Source organism: Bos taurus, chromosome 17, assembly GCF_002263795.3.
Source record: "Bos taurus isolate L1 Dominette 01449 registration number 42190680 breed Hereford chromosome 17, ARS-UCD2.0, whole genome shotgun sequence".
Classification (NCBI taxonomy): Eukaryota; Metazoa; Chordata; class Mammalia; order Artiodactyla; family Bovidae; genus Bos; species Bos taurus.
This window is the reverse complement of record NC_037344.1, coordinates 11,668,836-11,684,839: the sequence shown is the minus strand read 5'-3', so window position 1 is coordinate 11,684,839 and position 16,004 is coordinate 11,668,836. Positions and strand designations below refer to the sequence as shown.

Here is a 16,004-nt window from a genome sequence, read left to right as displayed (position 1 = left end):
TTCTGGAAACACCCTTCCACGCTAATAGATTCAGGGACCGTTCTGTTCTGCAAATCCACGAGCCATAGCTTTAGTAATCATGAAATTTCTAAATTCCCAATAGGACTCAATGTCAGAATCACAATACGTACAAAATTCACTTGATATTAGCCCGTATCTTGAAACTGAACACAGGAACATCAACTCCGTTCATAACCCCCTCCCATGAAGATCTTTTGGCACTTTATGAATACGAAGATTCTCAATTAACTAGAAACCAAAGGAGAAAATGAGTGAGTCTGAAAGGAACAGATATCAGAGGCAGAAACTAATGTAGTGGGTTTGTGGTCTGGCTATATACCTTGAAGAGTAGTGTGGTAGGAACAAATATTCAAGTAGTGTGCCTTAGGAAGATAATGAGAGAGACAGAGGGAGGGAGGGAGGAAGAGGGGGAATTTCCCTGGAGAGATGGGAAAAAAGTCTACCTTTTAATCAATTTTTCCATCACCAGCAGATTGGCACTTTCTGATGGGGCACTGTTCCTTCAGAGAAATGTTCCTGCCTTGTATTTACTAAGGGTCCTGATTTCAGATCTAGTGTTAGGCAACTTACACGAATTAGACTATAGCCCCAGTGAGCAAAAAGAAGAGAAAATGGGTGAGATTTTTTTTTTTTCCATCTTTTAACTTCACAGAACACTCAGCCCCAGGGATTCTTGTACCATTACAGTTGGTGACCTCGGAATTAAAAAAAAAAAAGTTCCTAGATCAGCTCTGGGGATAAAGAAGAAGGGGGATCTAGTGCAAGGCAAAATTCCTGGCTGAGGTTGGGTGGAGTCACCCCCAAGGAATCGGCGAAGGAAACCAGATCTTAGCCCGAAGTATAAAGTTAACATACACTGCACCGAAAACGAACGCTACGAAAAATGACTGGATAAATTATGCAGAGGGATTTCTGGATTTCTTTCAAGTAATTAAGTTTCGATTTCTTGCATTTATTTTAGTTCCAGGAAGCGCAAGGCGCCATGGACTGCAAAAAGTCTTCATTGATTGTTCCAATGCCTTAAGTTTGATTTCGTGACTGGACTTAACTTTGGGAAGAGGTAAACACACGGATCAGGGAAATTCACTACGACGAAAAATAACAGTTTCAACGGGGAAAGTAAACAGAGGGGCGCTTGCCTGGGCACAGAACGCGGAGACCTGCCCCCTCCCCTTTGCACGGAGAGTGGGGAGGGGAGAAACAGGTGTGAATCTGAGTGAGTGTGCGTGTCAGCACTTGTGTGTTTGCATGCGTGGGTGTAAGCGCGTCTGTATGTGTGTCCGTGGCTCAGAGTGTGATTCGCGCCCTGGAGCTCTGGGGAGTAAGGAGTTGGAAACGGAGGACTCACTCTTTCCCTCGGGCGGCTGTTAATTTCTTGGCGCCTGTTGTGCTTGCTCCGAAGCTTAGTCGACGCCAGTGCTCGCCCCACTTCGACCTCAGTCAACCCACCCGCCGGAAACGTGCATGTGTCTAGGAGCTTTGCTAGCATCCAGCGGGCCTGGGACTGGCGAGTCCCGCGTTCCCTCTTCCCAGTCAGCCTGCTTTATTTGAAATTCAGCTCCGCGCCTTTCCCTCCACCGGGGAAAGGGGAAGCGTTTGCCTTCCTTTTCCACCTTGCCTTTTCTCATCCTCTGGTCCCCTGCCCGGCCGCTGTCCTCAGTCCAGAATTATCTAGAGAGTCCCACTTGGCTTGTCCGGCCACTACAGGGCCCTGGCCCGGGATCCAGTCTCTCCCTACCCGCAAAGTACGCGCTCCAGAGCGCCAGTGACCCCACTTCATTCGCCCTGCCAGGCGTTGTTGGGAGAGCAGGAGTTTTCGAGCCCGAATTTCGATCCAGGAGAGCCTGGGAACTGCCGGATGTAGAGGTTTCCGGAGACACTTGCTGAGGTCTTGCAGCCGGAGGCGTGGAGAGTGAGTTAGCTAGGAAGACACTGAGGCCAGAGTGCGCTCTCGCGCACGGGTGCTGCCTGGGAGCTTTGGGGGAAAGAGGTACTCCTTCCGACCTTTAAGCGAATGGGGCTTGGGACTCAGGGGGGAGCCAGTGGAGAGAGAAAGTTAGAGACAAACACAAGAACAGTGGTGGACTTGCTGGGAAGAGGAAAGGTGTTTGAGTAAAACGCACCCCTGCTCCTCGAAATAGCCCCAGGGCTTAAGAAGTCCAGGCGAGCCCTCCTCCCCACCCCTTCCGCGCTGTAGCTGGGCTCTCTGGGCGCTCCCAGAGGGCTCAATTTCAGGGCTAATTTCCGCCTCTTTTCTTCCTTGGAACAGCGGAGGCCATGGAGGAGTTTGTGCCCTAAGCTACAGAGTGCAGAGAGAGCTCAGGGGGTCGGAGTCTATTCAGATCCAGAGCAGATTGACCTTGAGAAGAATGGGACGCGGGAGAATCCATCCTCTCTCCCTTTCCTCCCTGAAGCCCTAACAACCCGAGGTCTGGATGGTGCATGAAAGGAGTCAGATCTCTCTTTTTAAAAAATCTTCCTTGTAATCCAACTCAATTCTGTTTGAAATACAGAGAAATCACACTGCCCTTAATGGATTAAAATTTAATAAAACACATTAGGTCCAGTAAAATATGAATGCATTGCTTAAAATTTTAATAGTAAATTAGGTCCCAGATACAGGAGAGGAGACAGTGATTTCTCCTCTCGGGATGGCTGCGGGCTGATTTCGGGGTTGGGAGGGGGTGCCTACCGCAGGGACCCCGCTGCCAGGGAGCTTGAGTGGAACCTCAAGCGATTCTTTGCCCGCGGGAGGGAAGTTGGTCACATCCATCGCATCTGGCAGCGATGGGACAGAAGCTATTGTCAAACAAAGAGGCTTGGCGAAAAGAAAGGCGCCCCTCTGGTAGTCACACACATGTGACACACATGTAGTTGATTCATTTTCTATTTCTCTTGTTTCAAAAAAAAAAAAAGAAAATCACTCCTCTGCTTTCAGTTTATTAGGTAGGTCTGAAGGTGTGCATAAGCGCCAGGGCAGAAAAATGCTTGGACATAGAAGTGTATGTGGAGGTCATATGAAGCAGATTTCCAAGGCTGGGCCATTTGCTGCTGTCCCTTGGGTTTATTCTCAACTTTCCTGTTGTTTAGATGGTTTCCACTACCTGGGGGACTGGAGTCTCACTTCCTCAGAAAGCAACTTCCACACCTGCTGGTGCACTTTGCAACACTGCCTGTGGGCAAAACCAAAATGGTTTTATTGATAACATTGCAAAGAGCTTGGTACTCTGGACACTTCTGGTAGGAGAGATTTTAAGATTGCAAGTCGCGGTGACGAAGGAAGAATTGCATTTTCCCTCTGACACAACATTATTACTGCTGTTCATTTTCTTATTGAGTGAGAAAAGGAGAAATCTAACTCTCACCTGTTTTTGGAAAAAAGAAAAAAGTGTGTGTTTTCTAAGAGGATGTGAATGCAGGTAAATAAACTCTTGAATTGCTTTACACCTACATAGTAATTTGTTTCACCTTGATAATTAGAATAAAGGGCTCCCCCCTTTTTTGATCTGGAATTAGAGATACCATTGAGAAATATCAGAAAGATTTTTAAAAGCTGTATTAAGTTAATTCAGTGACATATAGATTTTAGACACCAGGAAAATATTCTCTTGGGGGCTGTCCTGCTTAAAATAGTTTTAATCACTAAACTTCATATCAAACAAAGTTTGTCCAGTCATTGCAACAGTGCCCTCTTTATTTCATGAATTTATTATACTATCTTATTTACCATATGAAATGGTGACAAGTGTTTAGCATTTTGGAGATCAGTTGTCAGTTGCTATTAAAATCAAGATTAATTCATATTAACGATATGCATTTCTCAATACTCCCAGGTGACAACATACATTAAAACAACTATGGCAAGTAATTAAGCTCAATGAGGGGGGAGGGGACAGGGAGAGGTTCAAAACACCCCCAAATATTTGATTTTGCAATCCAAGTTCAGCTGACAAATGCCACAATAATGCTTGGGAAACTCCTCAGGGTTGCTTTTCACTTTACATCTAATTAGGCACCTAATGAAAGAGAAGAATTTTTCCCCTTGTGGTTTTTTCTCCTTGATATTCTTATGCCTTTATTTAAATACATAAACACATTGTTTATGAGGTGCAATACCCAAAAGTTTCTCCTGTGATTCCCTTAGTATTGTAATCTGGAAGAACTAGGTAGATGCCCACCTTTGCCTTCCAGTTATTCTCTTCCTCCACTCTTACTTTTAGTCCTTTGGTTCTTAAACAGTACTGATAGAGTATACACCAAAAATATTTTAATGGATTTCTTTTAGGTTTTAGAGATGCTCAACAGTTTATACTAATTAGATCATCCAAAGCCTTTTGAAGATTAAGCAAATTGGACAACCCTTGTTAATTAGAACATAATCTGAAGTTTGAAATTATATCATTGATGAAGTAGTCTAATTAATATGATGATATGTTAATAGACCAGTGAGATCCAGCAACACTGGAGTTTGGCTTGAACCTCTGCAATGTTTGCACAAAAATCCTCCCTCCTATACCGACATTAATAAAAGATTTCTATAAACTTCAGTCTTTCCACGATGACATACAATTTATAGTATACACAATGCATTAGCCCATAGTACTGCTCAATTTTTTCACTATTATGAAAACTAATAAATTCGTCAAGCTGAATTAAGCATACAAATCAGATGAGGCATAGCAGATTACACAGTGAAGCGCAGTGTCTCCCGAGCCTAAATGAAATTTCAATCTAATAATTCCTTCCTGGCCCAGTCATAATTTGTTTAGAGATGTTGTTCTACTTCTTTCAAAGCGCTATTCGCACTATAATTAAATGATACTCAAGCCTTTAACTTTGATTTATTTCATTTCTCGAAGCTTGAGACAGTGAGAGCTGTACAATGTCACTTTTTTTTTAAATTTCCTTGAAATTACCCTGGCTGTTGTTGAGGTAGAAATTAAACACCTAAGCATTTACTTGAACCGACCGGTGCAAGCCACATTCATTCATGTCAACACCTCTCTGCAGTCCCGTGTCCAGCCTTCCCTGGGCTTCTTCTCGGGAACATTGCTAGCAGGAATTCCCTTCGGCTACTATTTATTCTTTTCCTCCATGTACTGGAGGAGGAAGGCAAGCCTCGGAGTTGCAAGGGGGTTAAGCACCATGGACAGAGCCCGTCGCGCGCCGTTTGCTTCAGCTTTCCTAGTTTTGGCGACTCCCGAGGACTGAGCTCCCGACTTGAACCTGCTATCCTGCCCCGCAGAGGTCATGGGTGAACGAGAGACCCCCTACTTGCCACTGCCGCAGGGCTTCCAGGCGCCAGCCACTCGAGGGCCCCCCTTCGCCACGCTCCTTGCCACTCTGTTTTGTCCCAGCGCGCGCCAGAGCCTCTCAGGCCTACCGCCTGCTCTCGCACCTGCTCGCCTTCCCCAGGCACCGTGTGCCTGCACCTGCTCCCAGCCACCCCTGTCCGGTTCGGGCCACCCGCGGGCTCTAGCGTGCGGGTCTCAGGGTCTTCTCACCCTCGCTGGTACCCCGCTCCCTCCGCACTCTGCCGGGGGTGTGTGTGACAGCAGTCCCCAACACCGAGAGAAGTAGAAAGAAGGTGGGGTGTGTGCGCGCGCGCGTGTGTTTTGTTGTAGGAGAGTGCCTGCTTCTTTTACAACTGGAACTAAGAGTGTGTGTCCACTTCTAATAAAAGTGGTCCGCTCTGGGACAAAAGTGCGAGCAAAGTGTTGGCTAAAAATAGGCTCTCTGTGCACGGAGCGGCTGTGGAAATGAAGATAAGTGGGGCTCGTGCCAGCCCCTGAGGGCGTGTGTGTGTGTGTGTATGTGTGTATTCGGGTGGGGAGGACTTTTTGCAGCACATGCGCTCTGTGATCTCTGGCCCTGCCTCTCGTCAGTTGCCCCTTCCTTCTTTGATTGTGGCTAATGAAGAATAATAAATCCAGTAGCAAGGTTTGCCAGTGGATCCGCCCAAGACCTAACTCACACTGAACTGGAGACAGGGAGGAGGAGAAGGAAGATCCGGAGGAAGAGAAAAGAGGGTGGAGAGGAGTGTCTTTCGGTGGTAGTATTGGGGGGAGTACCCGGGGGCCTGGCGGGCACTGGGTGGGGGGAAGTCGCATGCGCATAGGCGACGGGAGCCGGCTCCTCCGCCGTCCAATCCGCTGAGAGCAGTGAAAAACCGAGTGTCAGAGAAAGCCCTGCAGCCCTGTCGACCCCAGGTCTCTTTGGCACCAGGCACCCGCCAGGCCGAGGGGGCGCAGAGCCAAGCGCCAACCACTGCGCGTACCAGCCGGAAGCGCAGAGCAGCACGGAGCATCCAGGTCCGCGGCAGGGTCCGCGTTCTCGACACTGTGGTCGCGAGCCAAGGATTGGGGTCACCCGAGCGGCAGGGAGGGGCGGACCGAGTTGGGGGCGGAGGCCTGCAACTTAGCAGTAAGCGGGAGGCGGGGGAGGCAGCAGGTAAGAGGCTTTCGTTATAGTCTAGGGGAAAACTCAGCCGAGGCCGCTTTGACCCGCAACTTTATTTAGTAGTTTCTTTTCCCGGCGAGGCGCATATTTGGCTCAGGAAGCCGGAGGGGCTGGAGGTCGGCTGTTAGGTAGGAACCGCCCAACGGCTGGAGCGCAGACCTGGCCAACCCGGTAGAGTTGAGCAAGGGACTGCTGTAAGTGAGTGCTGTGGGGCGCGGGGAAGGGACGGCGGCGTCAGCGCGCGGGCGGGGGCAGGAAGGGGAGGCGGAGGGCGCGGGGAGGGGAGCGGCGGGGGGAGCGGGAGAGGGGTGTCAGGAGAGCAGAAAGGACCAAAGCCTGGAGGAAGCCAAGAGGGAGCAGGGGCGACGCTAGAATCCGAGCAGGAGAAACGGCGCTTCCAGGCAGGGGAGGGCGGAGGCGCGCGGGAGGGAGGGAGGGCGGGGTGTGCGGGGGCAGGCGCGGGGAGAGGGGAGTATAACTCTGCGGCCGCGAAGAGCGGGGGCAGTTTCGGGCGCCCAGGTTCTGCAGCCAGCGCCAAGCCGAGCCCAGCATCCGCTGACTGACCTCAGTAACCAGCGGTGGAGCGCGTAGCCGGGGCCAGGCGCGCAGAGCTCGGGGCGGCGGCGAGTGAGCACAACTTTGCATCGCCCTTCCCCGCTTCGGCTCTCGCCCAGCACTTCTCGGGAGGGTCCCAGCAGCCGGGGCCAGTGCGTGCGCCTCGGATCGGCACCCGAGCGGGCGGGGAAGATGATGATGATGTCCTTGAACAGCAAGCAGGCGTTCAGCATGCCGCACGGCGGCAGCCTGCACGTGGAGCCCAAGTACTCGGCCTTGCACAGCGCCTCGCCCGGGTCCTCTGCACCCGCGGCGCCCTCCGCCAGCTCTCCGAGCAGCTCCAGCAATGCTGGCGGCGGCGGCGGGAGTGGCGGGGGCGGTGGAGGCCGGAGCAGCAGCTCCAGTAGCAGTGGCAGCAGCGGCGGCAGCGGCGGGGGCTCCGAGGCGATGCGGAGAGCGTGTCTTCCAACCCCACCGGTGCGTATTTCTGCATAATCACCGCTTAAAGGCACATTTTGACAGCCCCCTTTATCTGCTTGATGTTTTTTTCATGTCTGCACAGCAAATCACCCCACACCTCCAACCAATTTTCCCCCCTCTCTCTCGCTTATGTATTCAGCGGGTCTTTCCTTTCATATTAATTTTTATGACCTGGAATGTTGCCTGTGCGCGTGTTGTGTTGTGTTGTGTTTGCAGGCTCACTTTCCTCCTCCTCGTGCACTCTTGGTTTCTCTCCGTGGCTTCCCTCCTCTCCTCCTCACCCGCTAGTTTCCGGATTATTATTATCATTATTACTATTATTATTTTAACGTTCTGGGAATGTTGTAGGCGCGGCGGCTGTGCGGAGCGCTGGGCCGGAGCTTCCGGAGAGAGTGCGCACAATTCCCTGCTGAGAGTAATGTGTGCCTTTTACTTGCAATTGCAGAGCAATATATTCGGCGGGCTGGATGAGAGTCTGCTGGCCCGCGCCGAGGCTCTGGCGGCGGTGGACATCGTCTCCCAGAGCAAGAGCCACCACCATCACCCGCCCCACCACAGCCCCTTCAAGCCGGACGCCACCTACCACACCATGAATACCATCCCGTGCACGTCGGCTGCCTCCTCTTCGTCGGTGCCCATCTCGCACCCGTCCGCGTTGGCGGGCACGCACCACCACCACCATCATCACCACCATCACCACCATCAGCCGCACCAGGCGCTGGAGGGCGAGCTGCTGGAGCACCTGAGTCCCGGCCTGGCGCTGGGTGCCATGGCGGGCCCGACGGCGCCGTGGTGTCCACTCCAGCTCACGCGCCGCACATGGCTACCATGAACCCCATGCACCAAGCTGCTCTCAGCATGGCCCACGCGCACGGGCTGCCCTCACACATGGGCTGCATGAGCGACGTGGACGCCGACCCCCGGGACCTGGAGGCATTCGCCGAGCGCTTCAAGCAGCGACGCATCAAGCTGGGGGTGACCCAGGCCGATGTGGGCTCCGCGCTGGCCAACCTCAAGATCCCCGGCGTGGGCTCGCTCAGCCAGAGCACCATCTGCAGGTTCGAGTCCCTCACTTTGTCTCACAACAATATGATCGCGCTCAAACCCATCCTGCAAGCGTGGCTAGAGGAGGCAGAGAAGTCTCACCGTGAGAAGCTCACCAAGCCGGAGCTCTTCAACGGCGCGGAGAAGAAGCGCAAGCGCACGTCCATCGCGGCGCCAGAGAAGCGTTCGCTGGAAGCCTACTTCGCCATCCAGCCGCGGCCCTCCTCCGAAAAGATCGCCGCGATCGCCGAGAAGCTGGACCTTAAGAAAAACGTGGTGCGCGTCTGGTTCTGCAACCAGAGGCAGAAACAGAAAAGAATGAAATATTCCGCGGGCATTTAGGAGACACACTTTAGGCCTCTCCAGGGACAGGCCCCCTCCTCATCTCTCCCCCCACCCCCATCCCTCTTGCCTCTTTTCTTTCCATTTTTCGCAACCAGAAAACAATTCCAGTAAATGTGAATCCAGAGAAAGCGAGGATTGGAGTGCGAGCAAACGCGTGAGCTACTGAGCCCAAGCCCGGTGAGAATGTGAAACGATTTCTCAAAGGAAAGAAAAACAAAAGAAGGGATTTGTCAAGTTGTAGCAAAGTTGTCCCTTTCGACCCCACCCACTCGGAAAAGGCACCTCGGCCTCTTCAGAGGAAGTCTGGAGCTGGCTGTTTGCAGGAAGGCAGACGAGACAGCCTTTTAAAAGGCCCCCAGAATGATCAAGTAAGATTTGTTTTTATTCCTAAAGACGTCACCCTTGTTCAAGTTTAAAAGTACACTTTGCAGCTATTTTTCAGAAGTAGAAATTGATTCAGAACTGAAACTTTAAACTAGAGTTGATGCTTAATGTGATAGAGACATCTCTAAAGTATTTTGAATTAAAAAAAAAGATGGCAGATTTTCTGCATTTACACTGTATATTATATATATATTTTTATTGTGGTTCTTACCCCCTTCTTCCTTCTCTGAAGTGTTAATGCTTAAGAAAGGAGTTGCGCCTGCTGTGTTCACTGATCTTGAAAGCTATTATTAGATTATTGCTGAACAACCCTCTGTAAATTATTAATTTATCTCTCTAGCAACTTAATTTGTGCACATTCTAATTAATTAAACTTCTTTAGTCTTAACAAACGGGGGGACGTATAGCTAGTGATGTTAAAATTTTTTTATGTTTAATGAGTTTACTGAATTTATACAGTTTTCCTCTTATACTGTGTTCCTTTTGGCCCATTTGTATATTCTCACTTTGAATGAAGATTGTTTTTTTCTTTGTTTTCACTGGTAGTGTTCTGATTTGTGAGTCAATACTCAGTAATGGATGTCTTAACCCTATAGACCTGATTCACAGTCCAAAGTATTGTTTACTTTGTTACATATTTAATGGGGATTCCCACACTGTCCCTGCTACACATGCACTCTCTCACTCACTCTTACACACACACACACACACACACCTCTAATGAAAGAGAAGTCAAGCAGTTGGAAGCATGAGTATGATGCATCATTTTCTAGCTTTAGGTGCATTTGTCACTTGGGGTTTGCCCTTCCAGATTTTAAGACTTCACCAAGGTATTTCAGTCTTCTAGTTTTCAGTTGCTTTGTGGACTACATTTTAACATTTACAAGAATCCTTCCTCCTTCTGTTTTTCCTTTTGGAGGTTTGTTTGTACAAAAACTAATTTGAACTATAAGAAAGACAGTGCACTGCTTGTAAATTCACATTGTTTGGTAGAATTCTTTTGGAACAACAAAAAAATTAGGTACATGATGACTGGTACCTTATGTATTGTAAATATTTCATTCAAAATGATGCACATATAGATATATTCTTACAAATTTTGCTGTATTGCTGTTCCATTTAAGGCTCTCTGAAGTCTTGAATTCTGTATATGACCTGGTTTCTTGTTTTTGTTAATAGATGGTTTATTTACTATGGTAATGTACTAAGTTATTTTTGGTGTTGTTTGATTGTCTTTCATTGAAGAGATGATTTTAATGTTTTATTGGCAAAGTATGCTGCTTTTTTTTCATTAAAATATGCTATTAAAATTAAATGGCTTTTAAAACGTGATGTTGTTTTAAATCATTTACATTGGAGTTATTTTGATGAGGGATTTTTTAAAACACATTTTGATAGTTTATTATGCAGTGATTGTTGCCAAAGTTTGACCTGGATTTAGTGGAGGGGGTTTCTCTAGGAAAGTAGAAAACACCAGGGTTTATAATAGCCAAGCTCATCTCAAAGGGTGCTTTGCTTTTCTGGGCAGATAAGGTCACAACATTTGGCTCCAAATACCTCACTTGGAGTTCTTTTTCCAGATAGCAAAATTCTGTGAAGAGAATCTTTATGAGCAGAGATATTGCATAGGTAAAAGGTAGAAGGGAGCTCAGTTCAGCTTTTAGCAGCACTGGGAGACTGGGTGTGGCAAATGTTAAGGCCTGTTTGGGGGAGTGGGACACCCTGGTTGAGGCCTAGGGGATAGCCCACTATACTTCTCAGTTCAGTCACCACTCCTAAGGAGCAGTGCTCCACAGTCAGAGCAGCAAGCACCTAGGTTTCTGGGTTATGAAGTAGAGCATCTCTCTCTCTTTCTCTCTTTTTCCATGGCCTTTAAGGAAACTCACATTCTGCAAGAGGCAGAGTGGGGCTGAGGAAGAAATCTTAGGTGATTAGGGAAGCAAAATTTTGCCCCCTTTCTATGACTCATCCAGACACCAAAGTTGGTGAAAGCTGACTGCTAGGGTTTGGCACAAAGAAATTCTGCCCATTTGATACATCACCTTTTCTTTTTCTGATCCTAGTTTCAAGAAACCTCCTCACCAATTTTAATAATTTTCAGACTTCTTACAACAGTTGGGCAACATATTAAGTTTTTAAAGTCTTTTTTCCCAGGAAAGTTCTGGTTTAGATATTTATATTATTTCTATGATTAAAATATCATATTAGTTATACGTCCAACAAGAGGGAGGAAACAGGCCATCCTTCATGAGTAATTCTGCTAACTTGAGATGTTACCCCTCAAATATGGAACTGTCTTGGAACATTTCTTATTTTGAGGATGAGGTTACAAAATATCCCATGTGCCAATGAAAACTGTTATAGTGGCTCAAGTTGGAACTAAGTATGGTTGGAAAATTGATTATGACTTTCAGAAGTAACAGAAAGAGTTATGAAAGTTGGAGGGATAATGGGTGAAAGGGCTTCTTTATAACTGAAATAAAAAGGATAACCAAAAGAACAAAATTCATATGTCCATTTAGAAATAACCAGATACACTGCAAAGATATCTAAGGAAATATAGAAAGTTGTGGGATTTAAAAGAAAAAATCGTAATCCCATATATAGTGATATTGATGGTTTGATTTTATTCCTGTGTTTTGAAGGCTGAATGCCCCATTCCTCCACTTTACTGCCTATTATTAGATTCAGTTTTCCTGAAAGTCTTTTCAGCTTACCTTCAATCTCACTGTAATGGGTACTGATTTCAGCACCACGGATAGCAACCACATGACTCATTCTTGCTCCAACACATTTGACTGTACAGTTCTAGCCAGTAGGAGAACTTTCTGTTTGCTTACTTTTTCTTGAGTGGAGAAAATGAATTAAGTGGCTTGAATATATAACAAACCAGACTTCTGATCTAGGTTAAAATTATCTTCAATAAATAACACCTCCTTCCTCCTGGGTGTAGCTGTTATCTAGTGTGTGTTAGGAGAAAGGGGAGTCAGTTAGGGGAAAGACAGGTGTGCTTGTATTTTCTCTCAACAAATATAACATTTTTAAATGAAGAGATTTTTCTTCATTTTCTTCATTCATGGTAAAATATTAGAAACTGATAAATATAATGGATAGAAATAACAGAGGTGTTCTTTTTAGTGCATTTTGAAATATATGATAGCTTCCATATTGCATGCTTGTCCTAAGTTTTTGTAAGTGAAGTGACAGAAAAGCAGCTATCCATTTACTTCAACAGTTGATTGAAGGCCTAGATATACTCTTTCATTCATCAAGTGTTCTTTGTCTCCTGTGTTCCTGGACTTTTACAACTATCACATTTTAAGCTCATCTTCTTTATGTTATTACAAGGGTAAAAAAAACTTTCTTGCCTACAAAATGGAAATTTTATCTATTATTTAAGTCTGCTTAAACATGCTTATTTTATGAAAAAGTGGAAATTTTAAAAGAAATGTATTCTGAAAGTTTTCTATTAATGATAGTTACAGAGAAATACCAAAACAAAGGGATTTGAAAAGAAGAGACTTGGTCTTAAAGACAAAATTAAGGGTAAGGCAAGAAAGAACTGTGTACAAATTGTTGAGAAATATCCATTTGATATTGGCTTTCAAAATACTCAGATGGATAAATAGCAGATTGTGCCTGATGATCCTTGTCATATTAATCAAATCTATTGGCATTCATGACTCATTTCCTAATTTTTTCTCCTAAGGTACACAATGACTATTTTATTGGAAAAAGATATTTTATGAATTGACTTAGCCACACCTAGCCTTCCTCAATCTGATGTTTCAGAACTATGTAGTTTATTTTCTTTTAACTTCTTTAATGGCAAATGATCGCATTTTTTTGGTGTAATCATTTAAGTCTAAAATGGAAAGGAGTAAGTGACTCCTTAAAGTGGAAAGGAGAATAGCAAAGATCGTTAAGGCCTGGTTGATAGCTAAGTACAATCTATACCAATTGGATAATACTGTTATCCAGAAAGAATGCAACTTTCTTTTGATATTTGACATTAAATCAGTTGGTCAATCCTTTATAGATTGAGTTTCATTGACACACAACTTGGAGAAATATAATGGAAATATGAAAAGCAAATGAAGTAATTGGGCTTTACATTCAAAGGAACCCTATCCTAACTTCTAGAAAATGTATTTTAAAAATAAACAACAATATATAACTAAGTCTTTTACTATCAAAGAGAGATTCTAGATCTTTATTTTTGCCAAGAGAACTGGAATTTGGGGGGGTGGTAAAAATACTTTATTTTAAACTTTAAATGAATCAATTCATAATTTCATCTGTTGGGGCAGCTCTTTAAGAGTTGGTGGAAAAGGCATTAAAAAACCTGCTTGATCTTAAAAGGCATATTACTCAGAGAATGAAGCTCAAATTTTTCTAAGCAAGCTATGACAGTAAGTTTAGAAATTCATCCTTTCAATTGTTTGGCAACAACAATTTATATTGCTAGGTAAATGGTCTACATTAGAACTTAAAACTGCACTTTACTTTTCATTTGATCTTAAGGGGAGGGCCTGCAACAGAAGGAAAAAAAAAAAAAGAAGTTGGATTGGTATCCTGGTAGGACAAAAAGGAAGACAAAGGTTCCTGGATAGTTATGATGATAGAAATGTTTCTGAAGTCTACATTTGTCAGGAGACAGATTTATGACAATGAGAAAAAAATCACTAAATTTCCCCCTGCTTTGCTCCTTTAAAGGAGCCATTCCCAGTCCTGAAAGGCTATTATGAGCGAATTAATAAATTACACAGCGAATTATTAAATCCAGATAATTACAAGGAATAAGTAAGTAATCATTAGTTATCTCAGCTAATTACTGTGGGTCACAGCCAGCCGGAATGTGAAATCCTCCTCGGGAATTGAAATTAACTTTGCACAGTGAGTCTCTCTGCTTGACATCCCCAGTCTGTAGGCACATGGCAGCTCCCTTGTGAGCCAGTCTTTCTATTTAACTTGGAGAGAATAGAAATAAAATTAAGTGGCGATGTGATAATAGGAAGCTGCTCAGAAAGCAAACTGTGGGTTTTATTCTGCCTGGAGATGAAAAGCTTTATTTATACCAGTTTCAATTTTTTTTTTGAAGTACCCTTGTTGAGACAGGCTTCTTGAACACACACACACACACACACACACACACCTTAGTCCTCTGGTATGACAGATAAGTAGCACAGGAAGAAGGCTCAAGAAGAACAAACGGTTTGAGGGGTGTGTGTGTGTGTGTTTGGGGGCAGCAATGAGAAAGAAATAAAATGAAAATATTATGCCTTGCTTTCATCCCACACAGTGGAAAGGCTGTCAAAAAGTGCAGCCTGGTCTAATAATCTGTTTGTTTTGTTTGGGTAACAATATGCTTTCATCGTGCCACTGGAAGAACCAGCTTTGTGCAAATGTTGTCTCTTGTTGATCTTTCACCAGATGCTTCAAGAACTGATGTCACCTCCACCCCCCGCCCCAGCATATAGCATCACTTTCTGAAGCCAGTCACCACTACCCTTTCTCCTTCCACTCCCATCATCAACCCCCACCCCCCACCCCCAGGCTTTCTCAAAGGGCAGAGAAGACAGCCAAGCTCCATGCCTGTTGGAAAGTGGGAAATGTATCTGTGTGATAAAGTGTGTACATCACAGGGCTAGGAAAGACTGGACATACGAATAAAACTGCTGTTAATATATTAAAATGAGGGGGGAAATCTAAGAGCTTTTTTTTTTTTTTTATCAATTGCAATTAGATGGACAGTCTTTCCGCTCATTCCCTGCTCTAGTCTGGGATGATAATAAAAATTTAATGAAGCCTGGGACGAGCAGAGAGCTCTGTCTAGGGACCGTGGAATAGAATATTTTAACTGTACATTTATACCAACTGTCTGGCTTCAAAGACGTGACTGCTTTTAATCTCGAATTAGAAAACCACAGACTTGAAATTAAATATTAGATACCCTCGGATTCCCTTCCTTTCTGAAATATTGTCACGACTCTGTTTTCCTCCACTGGCCCGTAACACACATATCTTAGGTCTCCAATTACATTTCCGTGAATAATAGATGGCTTTGATAGGGTGCAGTATTCTGGTGCTTTTGTTTTTTTTTTTTTTTAATAGGGTTAATGCAATATTAATTGGCTGTAGATGTTATAAGAATGCACAGCCCCCTTTTCAGGAACAAATCGATGAGATAGGGATGTGAGAGGGAGCGAAGGCGAAGGCTTTCCCCAGCCTAGGTCACTTCTTTGTGGAGGGGACCTTCTTAGAGCTTTGGGTAAGTGAAGTGGCGCCTTGAGTTGAGACCGGGGTTTGCGGTCTCCGCAGCCAGGAGCAAGGGCTACTGGTGAGGGCGGAAGTAGAGGTGGGGAGCGGTGAGAGTGAGAAGCAGGACGCCGGGACCGTGATCACAGAGAGGCCTTCCTCTCTGCTCAAGGCTAGGGCTTCGTGCTCGCCTGGCCCGCTCCGGTGGTGCGGAGGAATCGACCCGCCGGTCTCGAGTTCCCTGCCAGCCCCAACTCCCCTCTCCTCCAGTTCGGGGTGCAAGCTGCTGAGAAACTGGCTGGGAGGGGCCGAGTGTTAGAGCCACAGTGTTAGGGAGTGGGGAGCAGAGCCGCTCTCCCAGCTGGACGCGCTTGCCCTGGCCCCGCGTGGCCCCTAGAGCCTGGGGGCGGCGGGGGGCGGGTAACAGCCGCCTTACCAGGCGCGCAGCCAGGAACCTG

The 16,004-nt window shown here is 46.0% G+C and overlaps 1 protein-coding gene across 1 annotated transcript; it reads left to right on the top strand.

Moving 5' to 3' along the window:
- Window positions 1–7,227: 7,227 nt before the first annotated feature.
- POU4F2 (POU class 4 homeobox 2) lies at window positions 7,228–8,901 on the top strand. Its single transcript, NM_001192952.1, is given in 3 exon segments — window positions 7,228–7,512; window positions 7,961–8,294; window positions 8,297–8,901. Coding segments are annotated over 3 exon segments (1,224 nt in total).
- Window positions 8,902–16,004: the final 7,103 nt, after the last annotated feature.